This window comes from Natrix helvetica (genome assembly GCF_964273705.1).
Source record: "Natrix helvetica genome assembly, chromosome: 5".
NCBI lineage: Eukaryota > Metazoa > Chordata > Lepidosauria > Squamata > Natricidae > Natrix > Natrix helvetica.
Window position 1 is genome coordinate 13,417,341 of NC_138551.1, and position 24,217 is coordinate 13,441,557.

At 45.7% G+C, this 24,217-nt stretch overlaps 2 protein-coding genes across 6 annotated transcripts in view; one reads left to right on the forward strand and one right to left on the reverse strand.

Moving 5' to 3' along the window:
• ZMAT3 (zinc finger matrin-type 3) overlaps positions 1 to 24,217 on the forward strand; it is a 161,445-nt gene that overhangs the window by 113,308 nt on the left and 23,920 nt on the right. The gene's annotated exons all lie outside the window — the stretch shown is intronic.
• The window catches only part of KCNMB2 (potassium calcium-activated channel subfamily M regulatory beta subunit 2), a 372,211-nt gene that overhangs the window by 14,430 nt on the left and 333,564 nt on the right, over positions 1 to 24,217 (reverse strand). For all 5 annotated transcript variants that reach the window (XM_081954243.1, XM_081954244.1, XM_081954242.1 and 2 more), the window contains one exon: positions 5,688 to 5,883. In XM_081954243.1, coding sequence (XP_081810369.1) covers positions 5,688 to 5,883 — 196 coding nt within the window. The remainder of the gene's footprint in view (positions 1 to 5,687; positions 5,884 to 24,217) is intronic.

Here is a 24,217-nt window from a genome sequence, read left to right on the forward strand (position 1 = left end):
ACCTGGCTCCCCACCATACATCAGCGACCCTGCCTGAGCTCCTCGAGCTAATCTCATCGGTGGCGGTTGAGACCCCCAAACTTTTAGTAATGGGGGATTTTAACCTGCCGTCGGTGGGGGAAGCATCAGAGGGGGTTCGGGAGTTCATGGCTTCCATGACAGCCATGGACCTGACTCAAATGATTCAGGGCCCGACACACGAGGGAGGTCACACCTTGGACCTCGTTTTTGTCTCTTGCCAGTGGTTGAGTGATCTGGGAGGAGTGAATTTAACCATCACTCCTCTATCATGGTCAGATCACTCACTCCTCCGACTTGACTTCCCTGGTGCTACCCCTCGCTGCGGGGAGGCGGAACCGGAAAACATTAGATGGTTCCGCCCCAGGCGCTTGATGGAACCAGACAGGTTCCAGACGGAGCTTGGGCCACCTCCTGCAGCCCTGACCCGCCCTCGGGTAGAGGACCTGGTGGCCGCGTGGAATAATGCGACTACCGGGGCCTTGAACCGGGTGGCGCCTTTGCGGCCTCTCCTGCGGCAACGATCCACCCTGGCTCCTTGGTTCACCGAGGAGCTAAGGGTGATGAAGCGCCGCAAGAGATGCCTAGAGAGTCGTTGGAGATCCTCCGGATCCGAATTGGACCGAGCACAGGTACGAGCCCATTTAAGGACGTACCTTGTGGCATTGAGAACGGCCAAACATCGATATTGTGCCGCTCTCATTGCATCCGCAGAGAACCGCCCTGCCGCCCTGTTTCGGGTGTCCCGCTCCCTTCTGTTTCAGAGGCCGCGGGAGGCCCCTCTACAGGGTAGAGCAGAGGAGTTTGGGAAATATCTGCTGGATAAAGTCGCTCAAATCCGGAAGGATTGGGTCCCCTTCAGTGGCCCAGTCGAGACGCCAGTGGCGAGTCTTGAGAAACCTTTTTGGGAGGAGTTTGACTTGGTTGCCATCGAGGATTTGGACAGATTGCGTGGACGACTGCGACCTACCACATGTTTGCTGGACCCGTGTCCCTCCTGGCTTGTACTGGCTTCCTGGGAGGTTACACGCGACTGGCTCCTGGGCCTAGTGAACGCTTTGTTGGGTGAGGGGTCTCTCCCGGCCGCCTTGAAAGAGGCGGTGGTGAGACCCTTGCTCAAGAAGCCTTCCCTGGACCCTACGGAGCTGGCCAATTATCGTCCTGTCTCCAACCTTCCCTTTTTGGCGAAGGTTGTAGAGATTGTGGTGGCTTCTCAGTTCCCACGACATCTGGAGGAGAATGATTATCTAGACCCGCGCCAGTCCGGCTTTCGCCCTGGGCACAGCACTGAGACGGCCTTGGTCGCGTTGGTAGATGATCTCTGGAGGGCCAGAGATAGGGGTTGCTCCTCTATCCTGGTCCTATTAGACCTCTCGGCGGCTTTTGATACCATCGACCATGGTATCCTGTTGCACCGACTGGAGGGGTTGGGGGTCCGGGGCACCGTTTTGCAGTGGTTCGGCTCCTACCTCTCCGGCCGGACGCAACGTGTGTTGGCAGGGGAGCAGAGGTCGACCCTAAGCCCCCTTACTTGTGGGGTGCCACAGGGGTCGGTCCTCTCGCCGCTCCTGTTCAACACATACATGAAGCCGCTGGGTGAGATCATCCGTGGTTTCGGGGTGGGTTATCATCTGTACGCTGATGATACTCAGCTGTACATTTCCACCCCGAACCACCCCAACGAGGCCATCGAAGTGATGTCCCGGTGTGTGGAAGCCGTACGGGTCTGGATGGATGACAACCGACTCAGGCTCAACCCTTCCAAGACGGAGTGGCTGTGGGTTCCGGCCCCCCGGTTCAACCAGATAATTCCATCTCTGGCCATTGGGGGCATTCAACTTGCCCCCGTGGAGCGGGCGCGCAATTTGGGCGTCCTCCTGGATGCCAGGCTGTCCATGGATGAACATGTGACAGCCGTGGCCAGGGGGGCGTTCCACCAGGTTCGCCTGGTGCGCCAATTGCGCCCCCTATTGGACCGGGACGCCTTACGCACAGTCACCCATGCGCTGGTGACGTCTCGCCTGGACTACTGTAACGCTCTCTACATGGGGCTTCCCTTGAAATGCACTCGGAGACTGCAGTTGGTCCAGAATGCGGCCGCGCGGGTGATTATGGGGAGTACCAAGTACTCCCATGTGACACCTCTCCTGCGCGAGCTGCACTGGCTTCCGGTGGTCTATCGAGTGCATTTCAAGGTTTTGATTACGATCTTTAAAGCGCTCCATGGCTCAGGACCTAGTTACCTGCGGGATCGTATTCTGCCCCATACATCCCTACGACCCATCCGCTCGCACAGAGAGGGACTTCTCCAGGTGCCGTCTACCAGACAGTGCCATGGGGCAGCGCCTAGGAGCAGAGCCTTCTCTGTGGCGGGCCCAGCCCTGTGGAATGACCTCCCCCCGGATATTAGGACTACTACTGACCTCCGCTCCTTCCGTGTCAAGCTCAAGACCCACCTTTTCCAAATAGCTGGCCTGGCTCGACCATAATTTCGTAACGCTCCTGATGGGTTTTTTAATTTGGTAATTTTATTAGGGGATTTTAAATTGTATTTTTAACTGTCTTTCACTTAAGTCCATCCTCCTCCATGCACATATGTATATGTCTCTGTTCTCTTGTATATATGTTTGTCTTATGTGTATTTTTTATCCGTTTGATTGTACGCCGCCCCGAGTCCTTCGGGAGAGGGTTGCGGCTAATCAAATAAAATTATTATTATTATTATTATTATTATTATTATTATTATTATTATTATTATTATTATTATTATTATTATTATTATTATTATTATTATTATTAGATGGAGCCAGGAGGGAGCACGAGCTGAACATTTGGAGCTGTACTCGGCAGAGTTTGCAAGCAGGCTCGGTGAGGCTGCTTGGCAGGGAGGGAGATCCTGGCCCATTTGGTTTGCTTTCAGCACGGGGTGGGAATATAGAAGGTGGAGGAAATTCATGCCTTTATTCCCGCTCTGGAATATGGAGCAAGTCTCCCCTCCCCTCCATCACTCTTACATTCTCAGACCAGTGATTGGGAGGGGAGGGCGAGGGGTGGGGCCAGCCAGTGGTGGGATCACTTGACAGGGAATCAAAGCAGAGAGACAAAAGAGCCTCATGCGGCTCTGGAGCCATGTGTTGCCGACACCTGATCTACTATCTTTGAAAGGACATCAGCTCTGTAGAAGTGTTGCCAGTCCACCTAAAGGCACTTATGAGCCTGACAAACCATTAATCTGACTTTATTTATTTATTTATTTATTTATTTATTTATTTTATTGAACTTATTAGTCGCCCCCTCTCCCCACAGGGACTCGGGGCGACGTACAGAGCAATAATCAAGATAGCACCATATATCGTGCAGAGGAGGTAAAAATAAGTCCATAAATAAGCATACTTACAAAGTTTAAAACCCAAAAATATTAAAAACAAAATTTCCCATTATAAAATGACCTGGGGTGGCAAGATTGTAACGTTATGCCAGGCCGGCTTGACAAAACAGGTAGGTCTTCAGCTTCATACGGAAGGAGCGAAGATCGGTTGTTGTCCGGATGTCTGGGGGGAGGTCATTCCAAAGGGTAGGGCCCACCACAGAGAAGGCCCTACTCCTGGGCACCGCCCCCCGGCACTCTCTAGAGGACGGCACCCGGAGTAGCCCCTCCCTGTGTGAGCGAGTGGGTCGCAGGGATGTATGGGACAGGACGCGATCCCGCAGGTAACTAGGCCCTGTGCCATGGAGCGCTTTGAAGATGGTAACCAGTACCTTGAAGCGCACCCGGTAGGCCACAGGAAGCCAGTGCAGCTCGCGCAGGATAGGTGTTATATGGGAGAATCTCGATCTCCCCATAATTGAGCAGGGGCCTGACCACCGCCTCTTTCAAGGCGGCCGGCATCCGGCCCTCCCCCAACGAAGCGTTCACCAGTCCCAGTAAAGCACTTACCACATTTATTTGAATCAACTTAGCCTTCCTTTCATGCATCACACTAATGGTTTACTTAATCATGCTTTGTGGAATAAACCACAGCCCATACATCAATCTAGGCTACTTATGGTTTATATACTATAATGACTTGCTTCACAAAATACATGAAGCCGAAATCTAATGAAGTATATATAATTTAGTGTGATGCATGAGCCTCCCATCTGATTAAGCAAAAGGGGGGAACTTTGCTGTGAGACTGGATAAGAGATTATAGAAGACAATTTTGGATTTTTTAAAAAATGGACAACCCTATTATTAGGGTGTTATATTAGGGCTGGCGTGTAATCTGGGTTTAAAGAGGAACAGATTATTTTTTGAGGCATTTCCTTGAATCAAAAGTTGTGTGAACCCAGGAAAAGATGAGTTAAGGAGTTCAGATGTACAATATCTGTATCCACACTCTCTATGGAACATCTTTTCCCATTCTTTCTTGTATATTTCTGGAATACCACCTAGTCTAAATCTGTAGGATAAGACTGTCTATACTTCTATATTCTATATCAGGGGTGTCAAACTCAAAGCCCGCAGGCCGAATACGGCCTGCAGGGTGCTTAAAACTAGCCGGTGGGGCCAGCCTGCAAATAGCAAAGGACCGACCCACGGTGCCTCTAGCAGTCAAAATGGGGCACAGAGGGAGCTGCGCACGGCCTCCATGTGGCCCGTTTTCAAACTGGATGGCCACTGGCAGCACTTTGTCAGCCAAAACAGGACACAGGGTAGCTTTGTGTGGCCCCCTTGGTGCCCAGTTTGGTTGGCAAAGTGCTGCCAGAGACTGTCCAGGTGGCCATTCCCTTCCCCTGCCCCCGGCCTGCCCACTGAGGAGAACTACAATGCTGATCCGGCCATCAAATAAATCCAGTTTGACACCCCTGTTCTATATGTGTAATATATATATATATATATATATATATATATATATATATATATATATATATATATGTGTGTGTGTGTGTGTGTGTGTGTGTGTGTGTGTGTGTGTGTGTGTGTGTGTGTGTGTGTGTGTGTGTTGTATTTGTGCTGATAAATAAATAATGGGAGACTAGTATAGATCTATTTCAAGCTATTTAGCTTTCATCAGCTAGCCATACCCTTACTGGGAATCGAACCAGGGTTGTATTGCATATTAGGCCGATGTTATATATATATAACATTACCTGACTAGGTAACATCATCACAATGAAATGTCTGCAAGAAAACAACCAAACTCAGGGAACACCAAGGTTTCCACAAATATAGATATTGAATGCTACCCTTTGGAGAACCACCAAATCACAGCAAAGACATATAGAAAGCTCTAACATTAGTGTCGTTCAATGGTTGATTGGAGTTCTGCAGCCCAGATATTGTATGTTTCAGAGGTGGGTTGCAAATCCCAGCGCTACCAGTTCGCTTGTGCTTGCATGGGATGGTAGACGGAGACTCCCATCATCACCACTACCGGTTCACCCAATCCAGGCCAAACTGGGAGCAACCCACCTCTGGTATGTTTTCTCTATCTTTCATGGTGTATAAAGCCAGGAGGACTAGAAATTTCAATCAGAAATAAAATAAACACAGCTAGGGATTAAATTGCATATAGGACAATTAGATTCCATGAATCTGGACTCAAAAAAAAAATGGAACACTCCGAATCCCATCCCTCCCACATCCCAAAGAGTGCATTTCTTTTGACAACGGATGATGTTCTTACCTCAGAATTAATCTTGATGGTTTCTTCTGTGTGGTAAAGTAGGTACTTTTGCCCTGAAGAGGAAACATTGACATAGACCTGTAAGCAGGGGTACTGAGAGTTTTTCGAGCACTCCGGACCACAGCTGAACGAGCAGTTAAAGGTTTCCGTGATGGAGATGTTGAGGAGTGTGCACTGGGTCTCTTCCGTCCAAACACTGGCAAAGAAAGAGGGATGGGCAACAATGATACAGCTATGTCATTTTTGATCCTGGATCAGTGGTGGGTTCCGAATCCCATTGCAACCAGTACGTTGCAACGGGGCCGGGCATCCAACATGTGCACACGTGCAGCACATGTGCAGCGCATGCATGCATACTTACTGCCTGCAATGCTCCAGCTCCTCGGTGGAGTGTCGCCCAGGTGCGGTACCAGTGGTGGGTTTCAAATTTTTTTAGAACCTCTTCTGTAGGTGTGGTCTGCTTTGTGGGAGTGGCTTGCCAGCCATGTGATTGGGTGGGAGTGTCTTCCCAGCCATGTGACGAAGTGGGAGAGGATTGGCAGTCATGTGACTGGATGGGCGTGGCCATCTTGTAAAATGTGGTGAAACTTACTTAACAATGCTCTTGCTTAGCATCCAAAATGTTGGCTCAGAAACTCTGGCATTTGAAGCACGCAAGTCTTAAAGCTGTCAAGTTACAAGACCCTTGCAACCCTAACCCTTTAGAAAAAAAAACCTCAGGGGTGTTTAAACTTGACAGCTTTAAGACTTGTGGACTTCAACTCCCATAATTCCTCCTCTCGCTCTTCATCTTGATGATGTGCAGATGGGCGGGGGGAGGGAGCTGGAACCGGTTCTAAATGGCACTGTAGATTTGTGGAACCTCTTCTATAGAAGAGGTTAGAACTGGCAGGAACCCACCCCTGCGTGGTATGCTCCATGCATGTGCGCGAAAGCCTCAATCGGCTCACATACAGATAAGGAGGGCGGGCGGGCGGGCGGATGGGCCCTCCAGAGCACCGTACCGGAATGGTACCTGGTGCTCCAAGCAGGTACCGGTCCGCCTGTACCAGGGCGTACGGGTTGTATCCCACCACTGCCCTGGATGCCCAGTGATAGTTTGACAGTCTTGGTTTTTTTCAGATGCCCAGACATATTCCTTGACCCTCAAAATGTACTGCTGCAATCATTTTAAATGTTACAAATGCAGAAACTTGACAAGTTACAGAGAGATAACAAATGGCTGGCCAAATCAGTTAAAAGGACAAATATGCCCAAGGGGGTGTCGTTTTCAATCATGAAGTCACATGAAACTTATCACCCACACTGCGACAAGAATAGCATAGGATTTTCTGCAGCTGACCTGATGCAAAACACATTTAATTGAGGATAAACTTTCTTTGATCATTGGAAAACAGAACAGGCTTTGACAATAAGCTACTCTTTAATAAGATGAGAAAAACTACACATTTCTTGGCTGACTATACTTTGACAAAAAAAATACAGTATCGTTGAACAGTAAAACAGAAAGTTTGTAGTGGCAACAAGCATAAATCTAGGTAAGGGCATTATAATATTTATGACAAGACCCAGGTATTTGGTCAAATGTTTCCATCATGTTGTATTCAGACATGATCTCCCTGAAATGGAATAATCCTAAGCAAAGGTAAAGGTTCCCCTCGCACGTATGTGCTAGTTGTTCCCGACTCTAGGGGCAGTGCTCATCTCTGTTTCAAAGCCGAAGAGCCAGCGCTGTCCAAAGACCTCTCCGTAGTCATGTGGCCAGCATGACTAAACACTGAAGGCACACAGAACGCTGTTACCTTCCCACCAAAGGTGGTTCCTATTTTTCTACTTGCATTTTTACATGCTTTTGAACTGCTAGGTTGGCAGAAGCTGGGACAAATAATGGGAACTCACACCGTTACGTGGCTCTAGGGATTCGAACCGCTGAACTGTCGACCTTTCTGATCTACAAGCTCAGCATCTTAGCCCCTGAGCCACCGTGTCCTAGAGTTCAGCTAAAATCATTTAAATTGCTAAAATGGCAATTTCATGATAAATTTAGAATAAACCTCCTTAGAATGGCCTGTTCTCAGCAAGAAGTCCACCTGATAAATTTATAGTAAGTTCGACCGTTTATCACAGATGTGGGGTAGCCTTTGAAAACGCTTTGCAAAAGTGACAGTTAAATAAAGTGATATTTGTATTAACTATAAATATCACTGTATTGAGCATCGATTTTGCGCGGGAAGGTGGAGAAGAGCAACCTGTCTCACATATGCTACGGTGCATACGATGTCCTTCAACATGTATGGAGACCACATGTTGACGAGAGAAAATGCTGTTGATGTGGGCCGATGCTGGGCGAATGTAATTTATTTTCAATCCTACTTTACATATTTTTATGACCTATTTTATACCTATTTTACTGGCTCAGTGCTGACTCTTATTTATCTATAGCTTAAAATGCTCCTGACATGCATAAAAAAAAGATTTGTGTTAAGATTTGTATATTTGTATTATACATTCTGGTGAGGGAGAAATTCCCTCAGGATGGGCTGCAGTACAAGTCCGAAAGCTCGGAAGACAAAACCTCTGGTTCTGGTATCTGGCCCATATTGGATCCTGCAACATTATCCTGATGCACATATATTTGCCTTCATTTGATTTGTATTAACTTGGTTATTGCTTCTTTATTCATCAGAACGAGATAACATCCAGCATTTTACCACAGTGAAGTATTGCCTAGTACAGGGGTGTCAAACTCAAGGCCCAGGGGCCAGATCTAGCCTGCGGGATGCTTAGATCTGGCCTGCGAGGCCGCCCTGAAAACAGCAAAGGAATGGCTTGCGGTGCCTCTGCCAGTGAAAACCGAGTTCTGTTTTCGTTGGCAGAGGGATGCAGGAGCCATCGCAGCCAAAAATGGAGCTAGGGAGCAGGGGTGGGCTTCAAAAATTTCAGCAACTGGTTCTCTGCCCGGTTGTTGGGTGAACGTGGCCATGGTGGGTGTGGCCTAGTTGGCCTCCTGCACCATGGCGGCCCCCCCATTTTTCATCTTCCCTAGGCTCTGGAGCTTTCCTCGAGCCTCTGGGAGGGCAAAAACTCCCTCCTCCAGCCTCCAGAGGCATGTTTTCCCCCCTCCCTGAGTCTCCGCACAGGCCCTGCACTTACCTTGCATCCAAAACGGGCCACATGGAAACTACTGAGAAGGGTAGGGTGGGCGGGGCCAGCCAGGGGTGGGATTTGGAGGTTCTCCAAACTGGCCATAACGTTAGCTACAGGTTCCCCTGAACCTGGATAAACCTGTAGCGGCCCACAGCTGCTCGGGAGCCTGTTTTTGCTGGCAGAGTGCAGATACGAGTGACATTGAGCTGGCCACACATACCTTGGCCACGCCCACCCCAGCACCTCAAGGTCAAGCACAACCCTGACGCATTCCTCAATGAAATCAAGTTTAACACCCCTGGCCTAGTACAATATTAGATTACTACAATGTTTCGAGGCAAAGCATAGAATGTAGATGATTATTTGGAGAGTTGAGTGGAGAGTCAACTGAACATAACTTTAATTGGTAGGGATGAATAATTAAAGATGCCTGAGAATAGGGTGATTTTGAAATGTAAATGCAGGGGGTTAGCTGGCTTTTTAATTGGATTTTATCTGCAAATGGTGAGTGATATGAAGTCAACGCTCATAGTGATGACTGCAGAAGTTACCAGGTTTCTCAAATCAGGGGACAGGAGGGTGAAGGACAGAAGCTCACGCCTCCATTTTTAGATGCGGAATGGTGATTTGCAACTCAGGGCTGTTATTCCCTGCTTATATGTTCTCTTAGGATTTTGTCAGGGTGTTGTGGGCGTTAAAATTCAGAGCAGGCCACCAAATGATGCTGAGGTGACTGTCAGGGGAAGATATTTCACCCTGAACTAGATGAGGTCTTAGATCGCGGCTTTTCCAAACAGCATTATCTTTAAGGTGCGAAAAAGAAATAAAATCCCGGAAAACATATTCTAATGAAAAACAAGCTTTAATACAAAAATAATAAAACAAAGAAATAAACAAATCTATCTAATTGTTACATTTTGGCAGAAGCAATTTGTCTACCAGCTTCCTGGCAGACGGACAAAGATCAAAAGGAAAGAAGTCTCTGGAATGTGTGAAGAGCAGGCGCAGTACATCATTGTCAGATAAGACCTTATGACCTGCGCAATAACTCTTTCATTTCAGCTATTCAGTTCAGACTAGCAAACAATTTAACGCAGTGACAGTGACTGTGACCCTGGCAGAAGAAACAGTGGCTTCATGGAAGGGAAGCTGCAAAGGTTTTGTTGCATAGCCGCATCCCACAGTCATGTAATGAAGCTATAATGAAGCTTGTTTGTATGAGCAGCCCTCGAACCTAGTCAGGGAAAAGTACCATATTTTTCGGAGTATAAGATGCACCTTCCCCCCCCCAAAAGAGCATGGAAATGTTGGTGCTATTTTTGGCCTCCTGAAACCCTGCCCCCTGCATCCCATTTTTGTGAAAAACGTGTGAAATATGGGCCATTTTTCACCAAAACAGGGGTGTTTTTGCCTTCCCCCACCCCCCAGGAGCACTCTGCAGGTTTCAGCAGGGCTGGGGGAAGGGAAACTGCCCCCATTTTGGTGAAAAATTGGTGAAAAAAAGGGAGGGTTTGCTTCCCCCACCCCCCAGAAGCACTCTGCAGGCTTCAGCAGGGCTGGGGGAAGGCCCGTTTTTCACCAAACGGGGGCATTTTTCCCTTCCCCCAGCCCTGCTGAAGCTTGCAGAGTGCTCCTGGGAGCCGGGGAGGACAAAAACTTTTTTTCTTACTCACCTCTTTGAAATCTTAGTGCGTCTTATACACCGGTGCGTCTTATAGTCCGAAAAATACAGTAACCGTTATTAAACGTCTATGGAGATTCTCAGTCATACAGGTCATGGTTGTCCCCAAATTGCTTTTTCTAAAGGCAACTAGACTTTCTTTTTCTTTGAAGACATTTCGCTTCAAAACTGAAGAAGCTTCTTGGATGAGAAGTGAAATGTCCTCAAAGAAAATCAAAGTCCAGTTGCCTTTTGAAAAAGCACTTTCAGGATAGCAATTATTATTAACAGAATAACAGAATTGGAAGGGACCTTGGAGGTCTTCGAGTCCAAATGCCCACCAAGCAGAAGACCATATATCCTTCTAGACCAGGGGTGTCCAAACTTGGGAACTTTAAGACTTGTGGACTTCAACTCTGGGGAATTCTGGGAGTTGAAGTCCACAAGTCTTAAAGTTCTCAAGTTTGGACACCCCTGTTCTAGACAAATTGATGGAGCATCTACAACTTCTGAAGGCAGGGTGTCCCACTGATTAAATTTCTCCTTGGTTCTAGCTTGGATCTCTCTTTGATAAGTTTCTATTACTTCTTGTCTTGCCTTCAGGTCAGTGGTTGGTTGCTGCCGGTCCTGACTGGTACGGCTGTACCGGTAGTGGCCTGGAGCACCTGAGAGTGTACCGGTACGGTGGCTCGTTTGGCCCACCTGCCAGCCCGCGATCTATAGCTATATTTATGTCAAAAGGCACACTGCGCATGCACGCACCCCAACAGCAGCTTGGTGTCACAGGGTTTTTGGATTGCGCATGCATGCACAGTGCACGTCGGGCTTGTGCATGAACAGACTGCGATCAGCCAGTGGTGGGTTGTAGGTGGTAAGCCCTGGTACACACGTACCGGTGCCTGCCGGAAGCAGCAGCCACTGTATCAGAATGGTGCTTTGGAGGGCCCACCCGCCCGGCCTTTTTCCTTACCTGTATTTGAAGGAAACGGGCCACCTGCGCACATGCGCATAGCGTACGGTGCCTGTGCGATGCTCCACTGAGCAGCTGGAGCATCACAGGTGGTGGGTGCACATGCGTGGGCAGCACACGTCCCCGTGGTGCATGCCTGGCTCCCGTTGCAGTGTACCGATTGCAATGGGAGCCGAAACCCACTACTGCGATCAGCGTATCAGTAGTGATGGTAAGAGCAACCCATCATTGCCTCAGATGCTTTGGAGAATAGGTTGACTCCCTCTTCTTTGTGGCAGCCCCTCAAATATTGGAAGTCTGCTATCATGTCACCCCTTATCTTTCTCTCTGTTAGACTAGACATATCCAGTTCCTGCAGTCATTCCTCCTAGCCTCCAGCCATCTAATGATCTTTCTTGCTCTTGTCTGCACCCTTTCTAGAGTCTCAACACATTTCTTTGTATTATGGTGACCAGAATTGTATGAAATATTCTAAGAGTGGTTTCACCAGTGCAGTATATACTGTGTTTCCCCGAAAATAAGACAGGGTCTTATTTTCTTTTTACACACAAAATATGGCTTGGGCCTTATTATGAGGGGAGGGTTTATTGTTTTGGGGTTGCCGAGTGGCTGCTCTCTTGCGAGCGGGCTCCCAAAGAGCCGGGCACAGTCTCATGGGCGAATGGCTGTGTTGCGCTGTCGCAGCAGCACTACACAGCAGCCATGAAGCGACCACGTTCATGAGCAGCCACCCAACAAACCCCGTTTCCAGCCACGCAGAGCGCCATTCACTGACCTAGGGGTATCGCCAAGCTGCGTGAGTGCCTGTTTGCCGCTGCCTGGCTCCCGCGGCTTGGTGTCTTCAAAATGCCAGTGAATGGAGCTCTGCATGGCTGGAGAGGGGGATTGCCGAGCAGCTGTTCCGCTCTCGCTCACGTGCCTCCCAGCCTCACGATGCCCTGGCCCAGCTCTCCCTGCAGAGCCAGTGCACCGCTGCCACCGCCATCCCAGCATGGCTTTTTTGGTGGCTTCCAAACCGAGTCTACTGGCAGTGGCCGCTCTGGGTGTACGCTCTATGGTGGTACACTCTGCCACCAGCCAGCCCCAACCATAGAGCATACGCCCAGAGCGGCCACTGCCAGAAGACAGTTTGGAAGCTGCTGAAAAAGCCATGCTGGGATGGCAGCGGTGCCAGCGGAGATGCCCTGGCTCTGCAGGGAGAGCTGGGCCAGGTCATCGTGAGGCTGGGAGGCCGCGAGTGGGATCTGAACAGCTGCTCGCGCAACCCCCTTCTCCAGCCCTGCAGAGTGCCATTCACTGGCATTTTGAAGGCGCCAAGCCGCGAGAGCCTGGCGGCGGCGAACATACCTTTACGCAGCTTGGCGATACCCCTAAGTCAGTGAATGGCGCTCTGCACGGCTGGAAAGTGGGTTTGCCGGGTGGCTGCTGTGCCCGACTCTTTGGGAGCCCGCTCGCAAGAGAGCAGCTGCCCGGCAACCCCCCTGTTCAGCTGGGCACAACGCCGCTCACCAACCTAGCGGTATCCCAAAGGCACCAAGCAACACAATCACCTTTGCCCCCCCTTGGTTCCCGTGTCTTGGCACCTTCGGGATACCGCTAGGTTGGTGAGCGGCGCTCTGCCTGGTCGGAGGTAGGGGGTTGTCCAGGGGGCTTATTTGTGGAGGAGGGCTTATATTTTTGCCCACCAGAAAAATGTGGCATGGCCTTATTATCAGGACATGTTGTATTTTCGGGGAAACACGGTAGATATACTATGGCTTCACTTCATCTTGATACTATTCCTCTCTTAACTCAGTCTAGAACTGCACTGGCTTTTTTGGCAGCAGCAGCAGCAGCACACTGCTGACTCATATTAAAGTGGTTGTTCTCTAGGACTCCTACATGTTGAGCCACTATTCTAGGACCATGATGGTGCAGTGGTTAAAATGCAGTACTGCAGGACTAACTCACTGTTCACTCCAGGAGTTTAATTCTGAGTGGCTCAAGCTTGACTCAGCCTTCCATCCTTCCACGGTGGGTAAAATGAGGACCCAGATTGTTGGGGGCAACCTGCCGACTCTGTAAACTGCTTAGAGAGGGCTGTAAAGCACTGTAAAGCGGTATATAAGTCTAATGGTATTGCTATTCTATGCCTGTGTGTTTGGTATTTCCTGATTAAGTATGAGATCTCACTTAATGGATGTTGTTCCATTGAGGATTACATGTGGAGTGTGGTTGGTCAGCCAGTTATGAATCCATTTTGTGGTGATGCTATTTATCTCACATTTTCTCTCTCTTAAAAAGAATTAGATTGTGGTTTACATTGTCATTTGCGTTACTGAAGTGCAAGTATGTCCACAGCATTTTGCTGATCCACTAATTTAGTCACTTTGTCAAAGAATGCAATAAGATTTGTTTGGCATGATCGCTTTTTGACAAACCTATGTTCGCTTTTAGTAATAGCAATAGCACGTAGACTTATATACCGCTTCACAGTGCTTTTACAGTCCTCTCTAAGTGGTTTACAGGGTCAGCCTATTGACCCCAACAATTTGGGTCCTCATTTTACTGATCTCAGAAGGATGGAATGCTGAGTCAACCACGAGACTGGTGAGATTTGAAACGCCAAATTGCAGGCAGCCGGCTGTCAGCATAAGTAACTTGCAGTACTGCACTCTAACCACTGTGCCACCGCAGCTCTAAACAGTTTACAGAGTTAGGACAATGCCCCCAACAATCTGAGTAATAGCTTTGCTTGCTTCTAGGTGTTCACAGACCCATTGCTTGATTATATTTTCCAGGATCTTCCAGTGTATTGATGTCAACCGGATTGGTCTGTTGTTTCCTGGATCATTCTCCCCTCCCCCATTTTGAAGATGGAAAACACATCAGTTGTTTTCCAGTCCTCTGTTAGTTCCTTGGTTCTCTAGGATCTATGAAAGATATGGTTCAATGATTCTGTCAGCTCCTTCAGAACTCTGGGAGATAAGTGGGATGTAGTGGAATATGACACATTACATACCTGGTGTAGGAGAAGGGCAGGCAGAGCCTGAGGATGGAGTCAAGAAAATAATCTGCCTGGAGCTGACACATTCCCACAAGTGGTCTAGGTCAAATCTCTCTTGAATTCCATTGACTCTTATCTAGCACCAATTTAGTGCTGACCATTAGAATGCGGTACTTCAGGCCCCTATGGCAAATCTAGGCAGTATACTAAAAAGCAGAGACATCATCCTGCCAACAAAAGTGCGTATAGTCAAGGCTATAGTTTTCCCAGTTGCAATGTATGGCTGTGAAGGTTGGACCATAAGAAAGGCTGAGCGCCAAAGAATGGAGGCCTTTGAACTATGGTGCTGGAGAAGACTCCTGCGAGTCCCTTGGACTGCAAGGTGATCAAACCGGTCAGTCCTAGAGGAGATCAACCCTGTCTGCTCTTTAGAAGGCCAGATCCTGATGATGAAACTCAAATGATTGTTGTGTGATTTTTTATACTTCCTCCGTGAAATGTTTAACTGTATAATATGTGCTTTTTATTTATTGTACGCCGCCCTGAGTCCCTTCGTGGAGAGGGAGCGGCTAACAAATCTAATAAATTCAAATTCAATTCAAATACTTTGGCCACCTAATGAGAAGGAAGGACTCCCTGGAGAAGAGCCTAATGCTGGGAAAGATTGAGGGCAAAAGAAGAAGGGGACGACAGAGTTTGAAGTGGCTGGATGAAGTCACTGAAGGCATGAGCTTAAATGGACTCCAGAGGATGGTAGAGGACAGGAAGGCCTGGAGGATTGTTGTTCATGGGGTCGCGATGGTCGGACACGACTTTGCAACTAACAACAACTGCAGGCTACTTTTGCTGTTTTCCGTCAGTATTCTTGAAATATTCAAAACTCTTCCGAAGTCTATACTTTGAATTCCTTTAAAGGAAGTGAAGTGACACCATGACTCTGAGACACTGCAACTGTCATAAATATGAGCCAGTTGCCAAGCATCCAAATTCTGATCACATGGGGATGCTGCAACTTGTAAGTGTGAAAAACAGTCATAAATCACTTTTTTCAGTGCTGTTGTAACTTTGAATGGTCGTTAAACACACTGTTGTAAGTCAAGGACTGCCTGTGTTGTGTGTACCTTCATTTTATAATATTCGTATGCACACTAAATTTGAATAGCTTCAAATTTTCCGTCAGTATCCTTGAAATATTCAAAACTCTTCCGAAGTCTATACTTTGAATTCCTTTAATAATTTCTAAAAACATTTGGCAGAAACTCTTTTATAGATTTCAGATTTAGTGATTCCTGGACCAGAAGGACATATTTTGTTTTGTTAGTTGCTTAATTGTTGTTGAACCGCGGTGGTGCAGTGGTTAGAATGCATTCTTGCAGGCTGATTCTGTTCTCTGCCATTAGTTCAATTTTGACTGATTCAAGGTTGACTCGGCCTTCCATCCTTCCAAGGTGGGTAAAATGAGAATTCAAATTGTTGGGGGCAATATGCTGACTCTGTAAACTGCTTAGAGAGGGCGGTAAAGCACTATGAAGTGGTATATAAATCTACGTGCTATTGCTATATAGGCATGAACAATAAATCATCTTAATTAAAATTTAACGTGTGGTCCTAATTTTTCACACCTGACATTTGGCGACTCAATAAATGTCAAATATAGCTTTATTCCTCAAGCTGACATGGATTGGATTCACTTATGCCAAATTTGTTTGAAATGAGGTAGGCTATTTTGTGCTTCGATGTATTGTTCAGACATAAATCTCACTCATTTTAATAAGTCCTTTCCCCAGGTAACAGGGTATAGGCGAGTTATCAGGAATCAAAGCCTTTGAGTTGAATGAAATTTACATCTGAGTTACATTGCTTAGAATTCATTAACCATAGAGAGCTGGGCCACAAGGAAGGCTGAGTGCCAAAGAATTAATACTTTCAAATTGTGGTGTTGGACAAGATTGTTGAGAGGTCCTTGGGCTGCAAGGAGTTCAGATCAGTCAATCCTAAGGGAAACCAACTCCGAAAGTTCTTTGGAAGGACAGACACTGAAGCTGAAGCTAAAAATTTTTGGCCACCTAATGAGAAAATTGGAAAACACCCTAATGTTGGAAAAGGTTGAAGGCAAAAGGAGAAGGGGACAACAGAGGATAAGATGGTTGTGGTTGTTGTTGTTAGTTGAGAAGTTGTGTCTGACCCATCACAACTCCACAGACAACATTCTTCCAGCCTTCCTGTCCTCTACCATCCTCTGGAGTCCATTTAAGCTCATGCCTACTGCTTCAGTGACTCCATTCAACCATCTCATTCTCTGCCGTTCCCTTCTTATTTTGCCCTAAGTCTTCCCCAGCATTAGGCTCTTCTCCAGTGAGTCCTTTCTTCTCATTAGGTGGCCAAAGTATTTGAGTTTCATCTTCAGGATCTGGCCTTCTAAAGAGCAATCAGGGTTGATCTCCTCTAGGACTGACCAGTTTGATCACCTTGCAGTTCAAGGGACTCACAGGAGTCTTCTCCAGCACTATAGTTCAAAGGCCCCAATTCTTAGCGCTCAGCCTTTCTTATGGATGGGATGGTTAGGTAATATCATAGATGGAATGAACATGAATTTGGGGAAACTCTGGGAGACAGTGGAGGACAGGGGGCCTGGCACACTGTGGTCCATGGGGTTGCAGAGAGTTGGACATGACTTTGTGACTGAACAACAATGCAGGAACTTTTGGGAGCATCTTCCTGATCCATATATTTGAGATCCCCTCCCATTCAAAGCATGACACAGTATTTTATATGACAATATTAATTCTCTTTACTCATGGTAGTGAAGATATCCAGTTAAAGCCACAGGATCAAGGATCCCTTGGTTACCTAACTGATTTTGCTGGAAGGAGATCACTAGAAAATCCAAGGGCTGTGGAATCGAGTGATAAATTAGAGAAATATCTTGGGAAAAGGCGATGCAATCTACTTTCATATTCTTGCTCTACGGATATGTCTGTGAAATAACCAGTGCTCAAACTCAATTGGCAGAAACTTTAGTATGGGTTTTCCCATGCACTTCATTTACTGAGCCTTTAGTCCTGTTGTTTGATTTGCAAATGTAATCAACACATGGCCCATTAAGTTACTGCCTTGTCTCAGTCTGCCTAGTTGGAGAATGTGACAGTTGAATCAATGTCCCTTGTCTTCCCCAAGAATGTTTTCATACTGACTCAGCTAAAGCTCTGGATAGGCAGCATGAGCTACTTTTCTCCTTTCCAAATAACATGAATGTCCAATTTGAAAACCCACTGACCAAAGGGAACACCTCTCTTTCCCCTTGCCTTAAAGTACAGATAGTTTAAAAGGTAAAGGTTCCACTGCAAAATGTGCTAGTCGTTCCCGACTCTAGGCAGCAGTGCTCATCTCCGTTTCAAAGCCGAAGAGCCAGCGCTGTCCGGAGACCTCTCCGTAGTCATGTGGCCGGCATGTCTAAAAGCTGAAGGTGCACGGAATGCTGTTACCTTCCCACCAAAAGTGGTCCCTATTTTTCTACTTGCATTTTTACATGCTTTCCAACTGCTAGGATGGCAGAAGCTGGCACACGTAATGGGAGCTCATTACGTTATGTGGCAGAAGGGATTCAAATCGCTGAACTGCCGACCTTCTGATTGACAAGCTCAGCATCTTAGCCACTGAGCCACCATGTCCCTTACAGGTAATTTAGTGACATTTGAAGCTACATCAGCACTGACAAAAGTGACTTATGATCAGTTCACTGACAACCATTAACAGCATCTCCATGGTCACATGATCAACATTTGTATGCTCGGCAACTGGTTCATATTTATGATGGTTGCAATGTCCTGGGCTGCAGTGGTGCAGTGGTTACAATGTAGTATTGCAGGCTACTTCTGCTACCTGCCGGCTGCAATTTGGCAGTTTGAATCTCACCAGGCTTAAGGTTGTCTCAACTTTCCGTCCTTCTGAGGTGGGTAAAATGAGGATCCAGATTGTTGCAGGCAATATGCTGCCTGTGTAACCTGCTTAAGGAGAGCTGTAAAGCACTGTGAAGCAGTATATACCATATTGTTTGGAGTATAAGACACCCTCCCCTTCTTAAAAAAGCTGAAAATTTAAGTGCATCTTATACTTCGAATGTAGCTTGTTTGAAGCTTTTTTTCAGCCCTAAAGAGGTGCTAACGAGTGGAGCAATCTTCCCTGCTTTGCCTACTTTTCTCAATGCTGCTCCCTCCAACAATCAGCTGTTCTTTAGAAGCTGTTTTTCAGCCCTAATGAGGCAATAGTGAGTGAAGCATCTTCCGGGCTTCCCCTGCTTTTCTCTCCGATGATCAGCTGTGCTTTAGAAGCTGTTTTTCAGCCCTAATGAGGCGCTAGTGAGTGAAGCGATCTTCCGGGTTTTCCCTGCTTTTCTTATTGCTTCTCTCTCTCTGACGATCAGCTGTGCTTTAGAAACTGTTTTTTCCCCCCAACCAGGGGATAAAAAGCACACGCGCATGCTCAAAACCAGTACACCTATGTGCTGAAGCTGACCGGATGAAGGATGCTAGCCAGATGAATACCTGGTATTTTTCCTCCCCAAAAACAAAAGTGCATCTTATACTCCAGTGCATCTTATACTCCAAAAAATACAGTAACTCTAAGTGCTATTGCTATCATGGGATCGCCTTTTGTGAATTTCTGAGAAGCAAAGACAGTGGGAAATCCAGATTCACTTATCAACTGTGTTACTAACTTAATGCAATAGCAATAGCCCTAAGAGTTACATACTGCTTCAATGTGCTTTAACCTGTGTAAACCTGTAAGTGGTTTACAGAGTCAGCATATTGTCCCCAACAATCTGAGTCCTCATTTTATCGACCTCTGAAGGATGGAAAGCTGAGTCAACCTTGAACCTGGTGAGATTCGAACAGCTGAACTTGCTAGTAGCCGGCAGTCAGCAGAAGTAGCCTGCAGTACTGCATTCTAACTACTGCGCCACCATGAATTATTAATAATTGCAGTGATTCACTGAACAACTGTGGCAAGACAAGTCATAACATGGGGCAAAACCTATTTAACAATTGTCTTGCTTCACAACAAAATTTTTGGGATCAACTGTGCTCGTAAATTGAGGACCTTCCATGAAGCAACACCATGGAAATCCAATTCGTGGGTCCTGGCAGGCCCATATCAGGTAGACATTATGCTTTGGAGGGGATATAGACTACTCCCACAGCTGGTAATTCTCCCCCCCCCCCCAATGTCAAATGAAATGAAAATAATGATTCCGGTTAATTGGCAACCAAAATAATTACTGGATGTTTCATCTCACACCATCTCACACATTTGTTGTTATCCATATAAAAACTAGGCTACAGAATTGGAGTGATGACAACCCTGTAATTATCTCTGTTTCCAATTTCTTCTGACACGATCACTTTAAGATGGAATGACTTTTAATTCAGGAAACCGCATGCTGGAGCAAATATTTTGATTGTTAAGGTGCCCAAAATTTTCTACTGTTTTTCTTGCCCCTTGGAAGACCATGTTTGGCATCTGATTGGTCAACACACTCTGCTTTTCTTGCATTGGGCAATAGGAGAATGGCAAGCAAGCTTTTCAAGAAGAAGAATAAACGTTAATACTGGTTCAGTTAGTCTTTTTGGACCTCGTAGCTTTACTACTTGTCTTGCTGTAGTAGCCGATGAATTGAGTTTTATTTAAAAAATTTCTTACGGAGTAGCAAACATTATCATCAGCCACTATAACCGTGATGTGAACCATGATGGAGCCATATCTGCTGCCATGCAAGCCATCAGCTCCAGTATGCATGCGCGCACTGGCTAGATGATTTTTGACCTTCCGGAGGGCTGGGGGAGCCAGTTTTCACCCTCCCCAGGGTTCAGGAAAGCCTCCGGAGCCTGGGGAGGGTGAAAACGGCCTCCCCTGGCACCCTGGAGAAAATACCAAGCTCAGCTTGGAGGCATGTGGGGGGTTGTGCATGCATGCACATGTGGGGGTGCACACTTTGCATTATGGGTGCCGGCATGCATGCTATCGCATGCCCACCCTTGCATTTTTGGCACCCAACAACAAAAAGCCATCACTGCACTATAATAAGACAATTAAAAACCTGAAGGTTTTCAGATTGAGTTGATTCCTGATCTTATAGGGATTCATCCACACAATTTTCTTGAAAGTGATATTCATTCATTCATTTCATTCATTCATTCAATTTCTATAACTGTCCATCTCAACAGTTGTTTCTATGTCGTCTCTTCTCTTTTTACTTCCAAATCTAATTAACAACCTTGGACTTCCTAGATAGCTTCTAAGTCCTAACCAGGGCCAATCCTGTTGATCTTCCTAGTTTGGTCAAGGTTGCCACTTATTTGGGTATAACTCACCAAGAATCCCAATAGATTACAAAAGGAGTAAATAGATGCTGCATATAATCCATAACGTCTTTATGATAGGTGAAGCAGCCAACTGAAACGAAAAGAGATATGACGAAGAAGCCATCAAAAAGAACCTAAAACTTATATTACCCTTTTGCTTGTCAGTTTCAGGAGACATATCACCAGACCCAGAAGAAGACAACGAAGCTCCACAATAGCAATAGCACTTAGACTTATAAACCATTTCCCAGTGCTTTACCACCTTCTCTAAGCGGTTTACAGAGTCAGCATATTGCCCCCAACAATTTGAATTCTCACTACCATTAGTAAAGAGAATTAATATCGTCATATAAAACACTGTGTCATGCTTTGAATGGGAGGGGATCTCAAATATAAGGATCAGGAAGATGCTCCCAAAAGTTCCTGCATTGTTGTTCAGTCACAAAGTCATGTCCAACTCTCTGCAACCCCATGGGCCACAGTGTGCCAGGCCCCCTGTCCTCCACTGTCTCCCAGAGTTTCCCCAAATTCATGTTCATTCCATCTATGATATTACCTAACCATCCCATCCATAAGAAAGGCTGAGCGCTGAGAATTGGGGCCTTTGAACTATAGTGCTGGAGAAGACTCCTGTGAGTCCCTTGAACTGCAAGGTGATCAAACTGGTCAGTCCTAGAGGAGATCAACCCTGATTGCTCTTTAGAAGGCCAGATCCTGAAGATGAAACTCAAATACTTTGGCCACCTAATGAGAAGGAAGGACTCACTGGAGAAGAGCCTAATGCTGGGAAAGACTTAGGGCAAAATAAGAAGGGAACGGCAGAGAATGAGATGGTTGGATGGAGTCACTGAAGCAATAGGCATGAGCTTAAATGGACTCCAGAGGATGGTAGAGGACAGGAAGGCTGGAGGAATGTTGTCCATGGAGTTGTGATGGGTCGGACACAACTTCTCAACTAACAACAACAACCACAACCATCTTATCCTCTGTTGTCCCCTTCTCCTTTTGCCTTCAACCTTTCCCAACATTAGGGTGTTTTCCAATTTTCTCATTAGGTGGCCAAACTTTTTTAGCTTCAGCTTCAGTGTCTGTCCTTCCAAAGAACTTTTGGAGTTGGTTTCCCTTAGGATTGACTGATCTGAACTCCTTGCAGCCCAAGGACCTCTCAACAATCTTGTCCAACACCACAATTTGAAAGTATCAATTCTTTGGCACTCAGCCTTCCTTGTGGCCCAGCTCTCTATGGTTAATGAATTCTAAGCAATGTAACTCAGATGTAAATTTCATTCAACTCAAAGGCTTTGATTCCTGATAACTCGCCTATGCCCTGTTACCTGGGAAAAGGACTTATTAAAATGAGTGAGATTTATGTCTGAACAATACATCGAAGCACAAAATAGCCTACCTCATTTCAAACAAATTTGGCATAATAAGTGAATCCAATCCATGTAAGCTTGAGGAATAAAGCTATATTTGACATTTATTGAGTCGCCAAATGTCAGGTGTGAAAAATTAGGACCACACGTTAAATTTTAATTAAGATGATTTATTGTTCATGCCTATATAGCAATAGCACTTAGATTTATATACCACTTCATAGTGCTTTACTGCCCTCTCTAAGCAGTTTACAGAGTCAGCATATTGCCCCCAACAATTTGAATTCTCATTTTACCCACCTTGGAAGGATGGAAGGCTGAGTTAGCCTTGAATTAGTCAAAATCGAACTAATGGCAGAGAACAGAGTCAGCCTGCAAGAATGCATTCTAACCACTGCACCACCCCGGTTCAACAACAATTAAGCATCTAACAAAACAAAATATGTCCTTCTGGTCCAGGAATCACTAAATCTGAAATCTATATAAGAGTTTCTGCCAAATGCTTTTAGAAATTATTAAAGGAATTCAAAGTATAGACTTTGGAAGAGTTTTGAATATTTCAAGAATACTGACGGAACATTTGAAGCTATTCAAATTTAGTGTGCATACGAATATTATAAAATGAAGATACACACAACACAGGCAGTCCTTGACTTACAATAGTGTGTTTAACGACCGTTCAAAGTTACAACAGCACTGAAAAAAGTGATTTATGATTGTTTTTCACACTTACAAGTTGCAGCATCCCCATGTGATCAGAATTTGGATGCTTGGCAACTGGCTCATATTTATGACAGTTGCAGTGTCTCAGAGTCATGGTGTCACTTCAATGGGGAAGCCAGGTTCACTTAACCATCGTGTTACTAGCATGGCATCTGTAGTGACTCACTTAACAACAGGGGCAAGCACTATTGTAAAATGGGGCAAAACGTAGCAACAGAAATTTTGGGTTCTATTGTGCAAATACAATTCAGAGAGCATTTGCACAAATTTGCATTTGTGTTGCATTTTCACAACAATGGATAAATGATGAGATCCCATCCGATGAGAATGTAATTAAGAAAATACTAGGATGCGCAGAAATGGACAGATGAATGTTTACTATTAAGGATGAAGAAAAAACTGATTTTTTTGGGGGGGGATGTGGGATGTATTTTATCAATGGTCGGACAATAGAAATAGAAGTTAGAAAGGAGGAGATCTAAAAAGAGGAACTGTTAATGTGGAGAGAAATTAAAGATGATGATGTCATGTGCTATTGTTATTATACTATTATATAGTTATATTATTAATATTATTGTGATGAATATAACAACAAATATGTGGATTATGACTGTTCAAATAACTGTACCCAGATCACACACTGTTTGATGGAAATGAAAAGTAATATAAATAAAACAAATAAAACACGGGGGGGAAAAAGAAATTTTGGGCTCTATTGTCATAAGTCGAAGTCTACATGTAGAAAGTGTCCGGTACACTTTATATACAGATGATATATTTCCTGCTTCGTCTGTGAACTGCGCCCTTCATCCACACCATGTTTGTTGGTGAAAGGAGGATTTTCAGTTGGGGAGTGGTAGAAAGAAAAAGAAATAAAAGAGCAAGAAAATAGTATCCGGTATCAAACATTATGGCCTATTTTTAAAAACATGAAACCCTGGAGAATATTGCTAGAGAGAATCTGACTTTGGGATCGCTTTCGTTGGCATGTCCCTTGGATCAATAGATTTTACTACCGAACGTAATTCATTGTAAGAGCAGCTCTCAAGCTATCGGGAAAATAAAAGAAGCAAAAGAAAGAGCCGACATTTCCTCAGAGATTTGCAATAAGATGATGGAGTTGGTAGAGAACGAAGCTTGTATGAAAATCATTTCGGAGATTAAGGAAGTATTTTTCCATTACTGTTGATTTTTACATCTGATGTTTCTCACACATGATTTATGGTACATCCGTTTTAATAGTGCCTGAGTAACAAAATGAAAGAGCAGGTGAGTGAACTGGCATAGAATCAAAATGATGTGAAGT